General features: G+C 44.0%; 1 protein-coding gene across 1 annotated transcript in view; it reads right to left on the bottom strand.

The window, feature by feature from the left end:
* LOC131027989 (uncharacterized) overlaps positions 1-13,945 on the bottom strand; it is a 119,763-nt gene that overhangs the window by 84,840 nt on the left and 20,978 nt on the right. Inside the window, exon 4 of the mRNA XM_057958093.2 lies at positions 2,068-2,222. Within this exon, the coding sequence (XP_057814076.1) occupies positions 2,068-2,222 (155 nt within the window). The remainder of the gene's footprint in view (positions 1-2,067; positions 2,223-13,945) is intronic.

Genomic DNA, 13,945 nt, shown 5'->3' with positions numbered 1-13,945 from the left:
TATCTGTGTGAACGGTCATCAACATTTGAGAAAACTGAAAGATTCATTGTACAGGTTATAGGTCTATGTTTTGTATTGTGTAAAGTGAAAGATTCAAGGATTAGAGTCTTGTACATATGCATTCTTACAATCAAAAAGCTTGTGTTTTGAAAGACTGTTTTCCTGCATTTCCTTATCAATGTTTTCTTGTAAATTTATTTCTTGAAAAGTTGATTTCTTGTAAATTTGTTAAACTTCTCAAATTGCATTTTCTGTTTTCCAGAAAAGAGGCATTTAGGCATAAATAATCTGGGAAACATAGCATTTTAGATTGCATTTGAGAGTCATCTTAGTTGCACTCATACAGAAATCTACACTATGGAAAGTAGAAAAAGATAACATTTGGTCAGAGTTGCCATTTCTATTTTTGTTTCCTGCAACTAGCATAAATTTACTTTCTTGTTCTTTAGATAGCTCTTTTTTAATTTTTCAAAACTGTAAAAACCCAAAAGCATTGCAAAACTTCAAAATCAAAATCTTAGGTTAGTTAAAAATTCATTGATTGCATGCATCACTTGCCAAAGCACGACATGGCCAACACTCGTACTTTGGCACTGCCTGAGGTTCTGCAGTTCCGTTTTTATACAAAAATGATGTCAAAATTTGTATGAGCACTTGTGTTCTTACACTTTCTTTCATGGATGAAGACCCATAGGAGTTTGAGTCATTGGACAAAAACCCAGTGGTTTCTTTAATCAGAGGACAAAATCCCTTTGGTTCCATATAGCAATCTCACTTAGAGGTTATGATTAAGTTACCAGAGGTTCCGATTTTAGCTTGTTTTCAGCTTATTGTGTTTTGCAGGAGTTTGGGAGTACATTTGAGCATAGCTTGTCTTCAATTATTGCTGTGTGTTCCTTCTATGTGGTTTGCTGATACCAACACTTTTCCATTCTATTTATTCACGCTTTAAAGCTGAAAAAAATATATTTCTTTCTTCTGCAAAAATTGCTGAATATTATAAGGAGCTGTTGGCTTTTCAGAGTATGTTTTAATTTTGTCTCAGAATTGGGTAGCTTCTGTTATAGCCGTTGTAAGTGTTGAACACAGCACATTTTTTTGCCAATGAGGGTTTCCAATAGAACTCTTTCAGTTTGTAGTGTAGTTTTGTACAAGTTGGTGCCAAAATTGTGAAATCTGGGGCATCAGAACATCTTGTTTTTCGTAAATTTTGCAAATTTGCTTATATTTTTCTGTAGCCGCTGGTTTGTTGTCTACTACTTCTGTAAGGACATCTTTGTTGTTAATATAAAGATCATATAAAGATTTCCTCCAAGTTTGGTTTGAAGATCTCTTACACTATTTCCAAAAATTGCCAATTTATGTAATTATCATAATGATAAATTTGTGGGTTTTGAAAAGATCTCTATTTTGCTGTTGTTGAAAGTTGTACTAGTTGAGTTACACTCTTTAAGAGTGAATAATCAGAAAAATATCAGATTCCAACATTATTGGAGAATTTCTAACTTCCTGAAGCAAAATTGCCGAAATCAGGAAGTATATTTCATATTTGATATATTAATTTGTTGGGATTCTTACAGCACTGATACTAGGGATGGTTCATTGTGAATCTGTTCCTGATCAACCATTACAGGAGTGAAACCTTGCTCTTTGATTTTCTTTCACACAATTGCTAGTTGGACACTATTGTACACAAGAAGCCTGAGGAAAGAGAACATAAACATGCTACACAAACATTTTCTATGCTGCTAGCCAACTGACATAAAATCGGAAACTGAAGGGCATAATTTTCCTCAAACATAAAACTCCAAAACGCATTACTAAAGAACAATGAAAAATGCTATTCTGGACCATAATAAACTAATAAATCATAAATCATCTATATCTGTTACATGAGATTGGAGCATGTTTTCACCAATGTGAACTATAACACTTTGTCTATTGCAAAAGCTTGTGGTTTGTGAAACATAGGGCAGATCAAAATTTAGCATCTGAACCATATCATATAAAGTTAGAACCTTACAAATGAAATTTAAAATACTATTTAAACCTGAGAAAATGACTTACACTTTGGTGTTCTTGACCTTTACGGCGTACAGGTCCCTTTGCAGCGTTTCCGAGCATGACCAAACATATGGCATGGAGTAACTCACTAGCAACTATTTTTGCCTGTCTGTCACTTGAAGAAGTTGACACTTCAACAATCCTCAACAGTAATGAATCTAGAAACACCGAGATAAGTTTAAGAAGCATTTTAGCTCTCACTCTCTTGCATATAACCATTGGCAACTACTCAATACTTCAGCAAATGATTAAGTGTCCATTTTAAAGGAGAAACAAATTATCTAGCCGAAAATAGTAATCACTATTTAAAAGATATTTTTAAGATAATTATAGAGTATAAACTATAAACATTGAAACAGGGAAAATATTTATTGTAATGTAAAATTGAATTACAATGCCATTGTGAATCATGAATGATCCCAGAAAATACTTCACTTTCTTATGAAATTAGCTAGTTAATGACTAACGGAGATAGAAAGCATTCATCAAACCGTTTATCAAATCAAATATAAAGCACCTTAGAGGCTTAGAGCAATGCATTGAATAGGAACACCAACTCAGAATAGGGACAATACAATTCAAAATTTCAAAGAATGCTGGAAAATGAATTGAGATGAACGCAGTAAGCAGAAGATACCAATAAATGACCTTTGTGTTTCGTGCAAAGAGAGAACAAATGAATGTCCCTGTTAAGGCAAAAAAACAAAAAGAAAAAGCAAAGAGAAATTTTGATACCAATTTCATGATATTCTCATAGATTGGAGAACAGTCAACAACAGTGCAATGCTAAAAAGTCAAATACATCAAAAGAGGGATGTTAGGTTGATAGCATTGTACTTGATAAAAAGAAAAGTTAAACAGAATTTGGGGAAGCATGCCAGAATTTTTCACTTTGAACTCAAGGAGCCTACCTTGTAGCACATGCTTAAACATTTGATCTATGGTTGATATAATCAGGCCTTCAATGAAAGCTAAATCTATGTCTAGCTCAATCAGTTCAATAACTCTGTCTAGGGGACTTCTTGTATATTGTGATTCTCTTATGCCTCTATGTCCTTCACGTTGGCATAATGAAGTCATTAAGGAAGTTGGAAAAGTAAAAGACAAGTCTCTCTTTATTCTTGGAGGACTTGCAAACCTTCAAAAAGAGCTAGATCACCATCCATCATTCCTACCATCACCAAACAAGTTATACAGCCAAAGTTAGGATTAAGGGTGGAAGCATGGTGTTGTGCGTTGCACACGTTCCCTGTCGCTGATAGGGTCCCCCTCCCTTCCTTTTTTTGGGCCTTACCGTCTTCGCCCCGTTGAATTTCGCGCAGAGCCTCTCGCGTCCTTTCGAGCGAGCCCGCGTTCAGTCCATAAGATGATGATGATTGAGCAAAAGAAGCCGGTGATTCCATTAGGCTAGTCGAGCCCTCGGGCACGAATTCCAAAGATTGTTCAAACTTGTGAAATCGCCTTGAATAGGCGTGTAATGATGAAGCATCCGAAGTCCGCCAAGTAAAAGAAAAGCGCGTCCGGAGGTCGCATAAGGCCCAAGTTGCCAATTTTCGCATAAGAACGATGAGAGAGATTACATGAGGTTTGTTTTTACAGAGTTTACGAGATTTGAATGAATGACGATTTTCACCAGCTGGGAGAGGAGGAGTGATTTATTTTGCAAAGTGCCAAGGTTGACAAACTCGCCCAAGTTCCCAAACTCACACTTTTTGGTTAAAAAAGTTAAAAATCGCCAAAATGCCCAAAAGGGACGAATTTCGGACTTTCAAGCCGAAATGAGAGAAAACTTGTCCGAAAATGTTCAAAAGTTGGCAAAAGTGCCCAAAGGTCCGAAAATGTTCAAAGGTTGCCAAAACGTTCAAAAGTCCGAAATCTCCAAAAAGAATAAAAGTGCCAAAGTTCGCACTTTAGGTGAAGACAAAGTTTAAGTTTTAAAAGGGCCTCCATATCCCCGAAAATCGCGAGTTGGAGGAGGAGCGCGAGAAAGGCAAAGTTGGAAATCGGCAAAGTGACCAAATGGTGCGGAATTGGAAAATAACCATAAAGTTCTGAAGCTCGCAAACTCCTCAAAGGGTTCGAAATTCGCCATCTAGGGCAAAGTCGCAATTTGGGGGGCAAATGTGAGGAATGAGAAATTGACAAAGGCCCCAAATCTCTGAAAGTTGCAGTTCAGGCGAGAATCGCGATTTGAAAGGCTTTCCGCCCCTCCTAAACCCCGAACTTGCGAGTCAAGGCGAGGGTATGGATCTTTATAATTTGTAAGAAGCAATAGAAAACGCGTAAGGCAAACGTAAGGAGAGCCACGGATTTACTTGGCGTGATTTTCCTTCAAGTTCAAACACGTAAGGCAAATGTAAGGAGAATCCCATTAACCTGAACCCCCCCCCCCCCCCCCTTTTTTTCTTCAGTTGCTAAAATTTCCCAAGGTAAAATCACTAACATAAACCCTTTCAAACATTCAAGTTCAATTACCATTTCGTCCAAGGTAAAAATCGCTAAGTCTAAAACTAAAAATTGCAAAGTCTTTTCAAACTGTAGCAGCGAAAATTTGAATTAGAAAGTTAACCGTTGGAATTCAAAATTGCAGACCCTCCCATTCAAAATTTGCAGAACTATCCATCCGTTCTTGCATGGCAAATCGGGCAATTTCTCGCCGTCCATTTTCACCAGGTAAGTACGCTTTACCTCTATCGATCATCTGAAATATTTGTAAATTGAATAGATGTGTGTGCAGGAAAATTGATTAAAATGCTTAAATCTTCAAAATTTGCATCTTTTTTCTGCTTGTAAGGCGTCATGCAAAGCAGTTGAAATCAGAACTTACTCCTAAGAATCAACTAGAAAATGCATTTTCAAACTTAGGAAAGTTTCTCAAGCTTTGTCCATTTTGAAAATTAATCCCGAAAATGCTTAGGTATAAATTCGCGATCAAAAGCTTCATAAATACTTTGGTTTAAATTAATCAAGCTTTTAGCTAGCAATATCACGTTGTTTCCAATTCAATTCTTGAATTAGTCCTTGAATACTGGCATATTCCCTATCTAACCCGCCTTACTTCTTTTATATCGCCTCGTAATCCGCATCCGGCTTTGCAAGATAAATGCCTGAATCAGCGATAGAATCATCAAAGACGCCTACTACAACCGGGACATCGTGAGCATCCAAATCAGATATCCCTCACAAAGTCGAAAGGATGAAGTACCAGTATCAAAGAGGGGGATTGAGGGAGTCAAAAGTTCAGAGTGTCTAGGACAGTGTTGGTGATACCGACCTGGGCCATATTGATATCCAAGATTTTGTTGCCGGGAGTAATCATTATCTTATGTTGTCATATTATGTTTATGTTGTCGTCGATAATAATGAGTTACAGCGGTCAGTTAGTTAGTCGTCCCGAAGGGCAATTGGACGCGACGGTTGGTCGCACCCCTTCGGGTAATATATATTGCGTACCTTTCCTTCGAAGTGGCATCATAATAGTTGTATCAAATGTAAGGTGATAGCACTTGATGTACATGGATTGTTGAATTAATACAAAGACTGATTATTTAATATATTTCCATTATGTTCTGTGCATTTACTTTCTGCATTTAATTGTTTACCGTATGTGGCAAACATTTGGCTCCGTTGCCTAGACGTACTCGGGAACGGAAGACGCGGATGGCGCAAGGACACGATAGGCCTACCCGTTGGTGAGGTAAACCCAGAGGCCGACGACGCGCAAACAGAACTCTACCCAGAAGAAGACACCACAACGAGAGAATTTTCAATTTTGCTCCAAGTAGCCATCCAGACCTACGTCGGACGAGAGGCGACAGAGGCGGAAATCCCACCAAATGTCATGTGGACAGCGTTGGAGGTGAGCCCGACAGTAAATCGGTTGATGAACCATCTTCCTCGGTTACTTGCACAGGCATCGCTGGCACAACAAGCTCGCCTGGAGGAGATTGCCCAGGAAGAGCAACGCCAACAAATCCTTCAACAGTACGAAGACAGCAGCCGACGGGAAGCGGAACGAGATGGCGCCAGGTCAGGAGGGAATTGAAACTTGAACTTTCTATATTCAAATAAAAGTGTCGTTGACATGAGTTGTATCTGACAAAATGAATTAATAAAGAGGTGTTTTGATTTATGTATTGTGAGTTATGGAAATGTGCGGCAATTAATGCCCAACCTATTGAATAAAGATAGAAATAAAAAAGCAGAAACAGACAAGTGGGAGGCCGCGTAGAGGGCCTTGATTCTGGAGCAACAAGTAGAATGTAGACGGAGGCTGAGGCAACTTGCCGAAGGACGACCTGTCGAAGGGTGGCCCGAAGGGAACCAAGGAGGTGTCACAGAGGGTGCAAAAGCCGAGGGGAATTTCTACGCGTCGCCAAAACACCGTAGGGTGCGGAGCCACGAAGAGTTTCTGGAGGAAACAAGGTTACGGCGGAATCTAGTCGAAGAGACTCGGGATCAACTTAGAAACTTATCCCTTACGCCACGAAGTAAGGATCACGAGAGGGAGCCAGGAGTGGGTTCGAGAGACAACGAAGGGGAGAACAGCCATATGGTTGCAAGTGCCACACACAGCAGGCAAAGCACCGTACCTCCAAGCACCCACGCAGGACACACCACCGGCGCCGATGGGAGCGGCGCACAGACACAGCCACAGCCACCTCCAGGAAGACAACCCCCCTCGATGGCAGGCAAATAGAAGTTGCCTAAATTCAATGGAGATGGCAACAATGACCCCGTACGGCACTGCCGTACATGTGAGACAATATGGTCAGCCAACGAGGTAGTTCACAAAGCAGATTGGGTGTTGCAATTCCTTGCCACCCTGAGACGAGTAGCCATTGATTGGTACTCGGATGTGGATAAAACAAAGGTGGGAACATGGGACGACCTACAGAAAGCTTTTGAGAAGGAGTTTCGACTCCTTTGAGATGATAATGAGATTGTGGCAGAGATATTAAGCACAAAGCAGGGAAAGCACGAAACAGTACGAACATACAACCGACGGTTAAAGGAGTTACTGAGGAAGATGGAGAACCAGCTGGCTGACGGACTAAAGAAGAGATGGTTCATGGAGGGGTTGCGGTCATCCCTGCGGAGGAAGATGAAAATTGTATCGCCCACTTCATATGATGACGCATACAACCGCGCGATGGATTTGGAAAGTGAAGACAAAACATCGCGGAAGAAAAAGGACAAGTCCTCTGGAGAAGAGGAGTCCTCGGGAGAAAGCAGCAACGACAAATCATCAAGTAAGAAGGTGCCAGCTCTTCAAAAGGATATGCACCGTATGTTGAAGGAATTTAAGAACATCAAAGGAAGCACGAGCAAAAACGAAGACGTGTGGTGCACTGATTGTAAGGAAGAAGGCTACACAAAAGGCACCTGCCCGAAGAAGGCCTTTAGTGAGATTTGCCAAGTGATGGGACACTCCGTCAAGGAATGCCCATACAATATGAAAACCCGAAGTACGCAAATGAGCCAAGTGTTGTTCACGGAGCAGGCCACAACATCCGCACCAGCGGGTACGGCCTAGCAAACCAACACAATGGCATCATTTGGAGGCTACCGGGACAACAGACGCGGCGGCGAATGGAATAGCAACAATAACAATAACGAAAGCCGTATCCAGTATGACGCCAAAGGCCAGCCAATAATTCAATGTCGGGCCTGCAACCAATGGGGGCACTTCGCTCGGGAGTGCCAGAATACTGAAACCCCTCAGAGCCTGTGTAGATGGTGTGACCCCGGTGATCACGATGACACACACTGCCCTAAGCAAGGGGTGAATCTGCTCAATATTGAAAAGAGGGGCGAAGACAAAGAAGTGCTGGCAATTACTCGCACGCAGGCGAAAAAGGCCACGTATCTCGACCCTCGTACGGAGAAGGAGAGATTACGGGAGGCAAAGGCCAATATTGAACGTGAGATGACGGCCAAACGACGAGACAACGAGGTGGCGAGTACATCATCCCGTACGGAAGCTGAAAATAACATCATTGGGCAAGTACTGCAGATGGAAGTACCTATAAGGGTAAAGGACCTTCTAGAAACAATGCCACAATTAAGAACCGCCATTTTCAGTTCCGTACAAACCACTGCGCAAGCACCTTTGCGTGCCACACGGGCGGAAGTTCCGATTAGCCCCTCAGTTGACACAATGTTGTTGGCCTTAAATAGTGGTCAGCATCCTGCTGTAGTAGAGATGGGAACTCTCGAGGCTATCCTCAAGGACACCATCGTGGACGGAGGTTTGGAGGTGAATGTACTGCCAAAGGATACGTGGAAGAAGCTGGGGAAGCCAACACTATGGCCACCCACGTTCAACTTGGTAGGTGCAGACCAGCACAGCATCAAACCACTCAGCACCCTGATGGCCCAGCCGGTCACCATCAGCACGCAACCCTTTGTACTAGATTTTGTGGTAATCCCACTCAAGAAGAAGGGGTACGACGCCATCTTAGGCAAAGGCTGGTTGGTTACAGCAAAGGTGAACCACGACTGGAAAAAGAACACCCTTTCTATGGAGAAAGCGGGGCGGAAGTACACCATTGATCTGAGTACCCAGGTTGTCGATGAGGAACTAGCATCATCTTCGGAATCGGAGGGTGAAGGAAAAGGCGACTTGAGGAACGAAGGACGAGGCTGCAGGGAGCCCAACGACGAAGGGATTCTCAAACTAGGAGAGTGCTCTGAGGATGAGAAGGGGTCATTGAACGGGCTCTTCCACTGGCAGATGGAGGATTACGAAATATTCCAGAGCTACAGGCTCGAAGTAGAGGAACCAGCGCAAGTAATAGAGGAGGTGTACCTGCCAGAATACAGAGAATATTGGAAGGGAGACGCCCCAAACCTCGGTGACGTAGATAATCCCAAGATCAATTGTGTCTCCAACGATTGGAACCCTGTGTGGAAGGCTGCAGCTTTCAAAATCTTTATTATTCTTCTTCTTATGTACGGGAAGGAGATAGTGGTCCCTGTAGAATTTGTGGTTCCAGGTCTTCGGATGGCCATTGAAAATAGACTTGGCACCAACGGATCCAAATTGAAACCCTACTACGCGAAGCGCGCAGGGGACCCGAGAGGTCGAAAGGACACCAGAGAGGCCGGAGGGGGACCCGAGAGGATGGAACGGGACTCGAGAGGCTGGGCAGGCGACTTGAGAGGCACGGGACCAATGCGGGAGACTCTTGGGTGAGGAAAACCGAGAAGGATGAAGGGCGATCCCAGAGACAGGGGACTCGAGCCAACGACTCTCTAGACAAATAAATTAGGAAATTTAATAAAAAAATAAAATAAAATAAAAACGTATGGCCGTACAGGTCCGTACGGCTGAAAAAAATAAATAAATAAATAAATTTTTAAAAAAACAATCGTACGGTCCATACGATGATCGTACAAGAAAAAAAAAGGCACATGATGGTGGGGGCCACCGTACGATGGACCATTGGCGGTGGAGCCACCAAACGGTGGGACCACCGTGCGATGGACCACCAATGGCTGAACCACCAAACGGTGGGACCACCGTGCGCTGGACCACCGACGGTGGAACCACCGTGCGGTGGGACCACCGTGGGTGGACACCCGCACCGCACACACAAAGGAGAAGAAATAAAAACCCCGCACCACGCCAAACAAAAAACGGACGAAGAGAAAAAAAGGAGAGACGCGCACAACAAGGCAGCACCGCACAAACAAACACATCCGTACAGTGGAGGGGTGTTGACCGCACGGGAAGGTGGCCGCACGATTGGAGATGTCAGGGTGGTTGTTGCACTGCCCCAGACCTCGCGGGGGCGCTGCCCCTTGACCCCGCTAGGGGCACTACCCCAGACCCCTAGTTTATTTTTGAGCTACAGTACACTTGTTGGAGCTGGGCGAAGGGCATAAGATGTCACGATAAGTGTTGTGGTTCTTCGTACTGTGAGAAGGAAGCCTGAAGCTAAGCATTGGTGAGGGAAGGCATTGCAGGTCCGCACAATTGTATGACACCAGAGAGTTATTCAGTTCAGTTAGCAGCCTTTGGGGAGTGTGATGGAGGATTTGAGGTGCCTCCTAGCCTTTATGCCAGAGGGTTGTGGCCACCTCCAAGTAGGAATGGTACGCTTGAGGAACTTGGAGTATGTCTCGGCTGGACGTGAGGTTGCCTTGGTGGATGCAAAGAGGGCTCGGGAGGAGTTGACCACCAGGTTGGAGGCAGTACTAGCATGAGACATAGCTCAGCGTACCCAGGAGTTGGATGCCGAGAGGGCAGCGCGGGTGGCTATCGAGGACAAATTGGCTAGGGAAGACAGTAGCATTTGAGTAGCAGTTGGTGGAGGCTGAGACTAAAAAGCATGTTTTGCAGACAAGTTTGGTTTAGGCACAGGAGGACTCTCATGTCAAAAGAAGCAATAATGGTGAATTCCGCACTTGAGCATCTGATGGTAGCAAAAAAAGGGTTTTCAGGCGAGGACACAACAAGTGTATAAGTTTCGGGCTCGACTGGCGTCAGTAGTTCCTGCCATTCATCTCTATTTTGTATTAAGTCGTCCGGAGTCGACTTCTTTTCTTGGGGGGGATGATGTTGCCGGGAATAATCATTATGTTATGTTGTCATATTATGTTTATGTTGTCGTCGGTAATAATGAGTTACGGCGGTCAGTTAGTTAGTCGTCCCGAAGGGCAATTGGAGGCGACGGTTGGTCGCACCCCTTCGGGTATTATATATTGCCTACCTTTCCTTCGAAGTGGCATCATAATAGTTGTATCAGATGTAAGGTGATAGCACTTGATGTACATGGACTGTTGAATTAATACAGAGACTGACTATTTAATATATTTCCATTATGTTTTGTGCATTTACTTTCTGCATTTAATCGTTTACCGTATGTGGCAAACAGATTTCAGGAATCGGGTCTTCTCCCCTAAAGCCTATGGCAAGCCTAGACAGATGGTGGAAAGTGGCATCGCCCAAGCGGCCGGATTTCCTCTAGCAGTGCAAAACTATGAGTTAGTGGTAGAAGCTGCCCGACATTACCAACCAGGTTCCAGATTGGTGCTCCTCGAGAACATGACCCTTGCCAACTTCACTCCTGACGCCATTGGTAACGCATTTGACATTCCATTTCCAAACAACCCTATAACAACAACTATGGACGAACCACAGGGGGTGTATGATATGAATCCCGCCAGGTGCAAAACACTAATGAATGAAGAGTGGTACAAGGAGAGAAGACCTCCAAGCATCAGAATTGGGAAAAAGACCCCTAGAAGCGACTTTCACATCGAGCATGGGGACATGGTCACAGTGCTCAGCAGGATTATGGGACTTGCCCAATCTAACTATTTTGAAGAATGGATGTTTTACTCAAAGAGCAGGTCTTCGCTGGGAAATCCAAGTTTGACTGGGCCCAGATCATAAGCGACAACATCCACACTCAGCTGATAGAACTTGAAACAAAGAAATACTTCACTATGACCTCCTATTTGGTCTACATGTTCGCCAATAACCAGCCACTACCAGGTTTAATAATGAAAGGTCAAATTGAGAATGGGCCTGGTCAGGTAAAAGTGTGTGATTGCTACCCATAGCTGCATTATCAGGATATAGCTCAAAGAGAAAAGAACAACCCGGCCTATGCGGTTGGTCAATATGAGCGCATCAATGAGGCCTCCACAATGCGCCTAGTTAGGCTAATGCAGTGAGGATTGCATATAAGGCTCTCGGAGCAAGCTACTGTTCTGGTACAGAGATACGGAGGCTGGTTCATCCAGTTCCCAAGATTCTCCTACATTCGGATAGCTGGCTTTGATGGTGCCCCTCTCTGGCTTCCACGGTACCCAACCGACAAGATAGTTCTTATGGAGGTCGCAAGGCAGTTGCGTCAGGCGGGCAGCTTACTCAGAGACAGGAAGCTAGCGGGATTTGCATTCCCCATAATTTTAGGCAATCAAGACGTCCATCTAAAACCCCCATCTCAGGCGGAGGAATCCTTCGCAGAGCTAGCCTCATATGGCCTACAAGAGCATTTTCCGAGGAAATGCTTTGATCACGATAATCTGGCAAAGAGATCCTATGGCAAGCGGTACAGAGCAAAGGAATCAGTTGAAGATTATTGGAAAAACTGCTCTGATGACTATGAGGTCCGAAGGCCTGAATATTCTAGGCTGAGTGTGCAGCAAATGCGACTCTTTGAATACCATCGGGTCCCAGATCAACTCACAGATTCAGAGAATTGTCTGCAAGTCCGAGAATTTGAGGCAGTAAGACATCTTTTGCCAGGCGTTGATTGGTCACAAGACCCAATCACTAATTTTGAGGCAGTCATGGCAACCCCAGCAAGATATACAGACCAATGGTTGCATCAGCAAATTGAGCGACTAATTCATGAAGGAGTCCAGTTCACCTACCACTTAATGGGTAGCCTCGATTCTCAGTCCTCCGAAGATGAGGGAACTTCCAGTGCACCCAGGGAAGAAATTGAAAAGCCCGAGAAGAGGAAGAAGGCTAAGGCTTGCAGAGGGACTCGGACATCCAAGAGAACAAGAAGAGAAAAGATTCCCATTAGGAGACTAGAGGTCACTTCATGGTCAAAGGACCCCAGTTCGTCCGACGATGTAGTGGAACTAGACTATATACCTGCTCCGCCTTCCCAAAGTGACATTCATGCATTTGGAGTTGATGACCCTCCCGCACCCGACATGCTAGACGTCGAGCTAAGGGCTATTGAATCAGCCGAGCCGGGTAACCAAATTGAGGAAGGAGAAATTCCATCCATCCAGCAGATTGAAATGCATGAACCCACCCAACAGAGCCGCCATGAATTGCTGCTCCACAATGTTACCAAAGATGACTCTACCGTTGAAGGAGAGCAAAGGAGAGAGGAGACCCGCGAGCTTGAAAAGACTGAAGAGCAACCATCACACGAAGGCACCAAACAATTGTTCAGTGAAGTGGGAGAAAACTCTGATGTGAGCAAAGAACTTGACACCTCCTCCACTCCTCCTGGAACCGAGCAGCTGCAGATTTGTGATGAGTCAGCTGAAAACATCAAAGAACAGAGTACAAACTTAGCCATAGCATCAACCCAAGCTGTACCTCAAGAATGGTTAACTGCCCGAGCTCAACGCAAGGTCACCACAAAGCCACCCATAGACTTGGAAGACATCTTCTCACATATAGATCAAGCTAAAGCCAAGGGGAAGAAAAAGCCCAAGGCATATTCCAGGATGACCAAAGATGAGCAAAAGAACTGTACTCTTCACATCGCCACCCCGCCTGTAGACAAGCTAGCAGATCAGATTACACTGGCAGATTATAGCATCACAACTGTCCCCATTGGACGAGCCACTAAGGAACAAGAAAAGGAGGAATTCAAGGATTCAGTACAGAACATGCTCAGGCAACTTGAAGAAATAACAGCTGAGAAGGATATGTATCAAGCTCGTGCTGAACAAGCCGAAGGGTACATCGATCAACTCCTAAGACCATTACATAATGCTTCTGAATCCCACATTCCCCCGACAGCCTTGGCACAGAGAACCACGACAGAATTTGAAGGAGTACGGGATACTGCAAAGGCTGTCAGGGAATGGATTTGAAGTCTCAGGGAGAAGGGGGAGCTAATCATTAAGTATGTAAAGAAAATGGCCCACCACCAAGAAACCGTTTTGGTCAAATTGTATGAAATGAAGCAGGAATGCCTCATAATTCATGAAGTTGTTACTACAACTCTCCCCCTCATGACGGCTCTCTTCTGGACCCATCCGCAAATTCCTACAATGTCTAACATCTTGGAACCCCCACGACGTCAACATTTTTAAAGAATGGTACTAGACTATCAGCATGAAGAATGACACAAAGGCCACCATTAACAAAGAGCAAGAGACATGCGAAGAA

The sequence above is a fragment of the Cryptomeria japonica genome, chromosome 5 (assembly GCF_030272615.1).
Source record: "Cryptomeria japonica chromosome 5, Sugi_1.0, whole genome shotgun sequence".
NCBI classification, from domain to species: Eukaryota; Viridiplantae; Streptophyta; class Pinopsida; order Cupressales; family Cupressaceae; genus Cryptomeria; species Cryptomeria japonica.
Note: the sequence above shows the minus strand (reverse complement) of the source record. Positions and strands in the feature narration are given on the sequence as shown.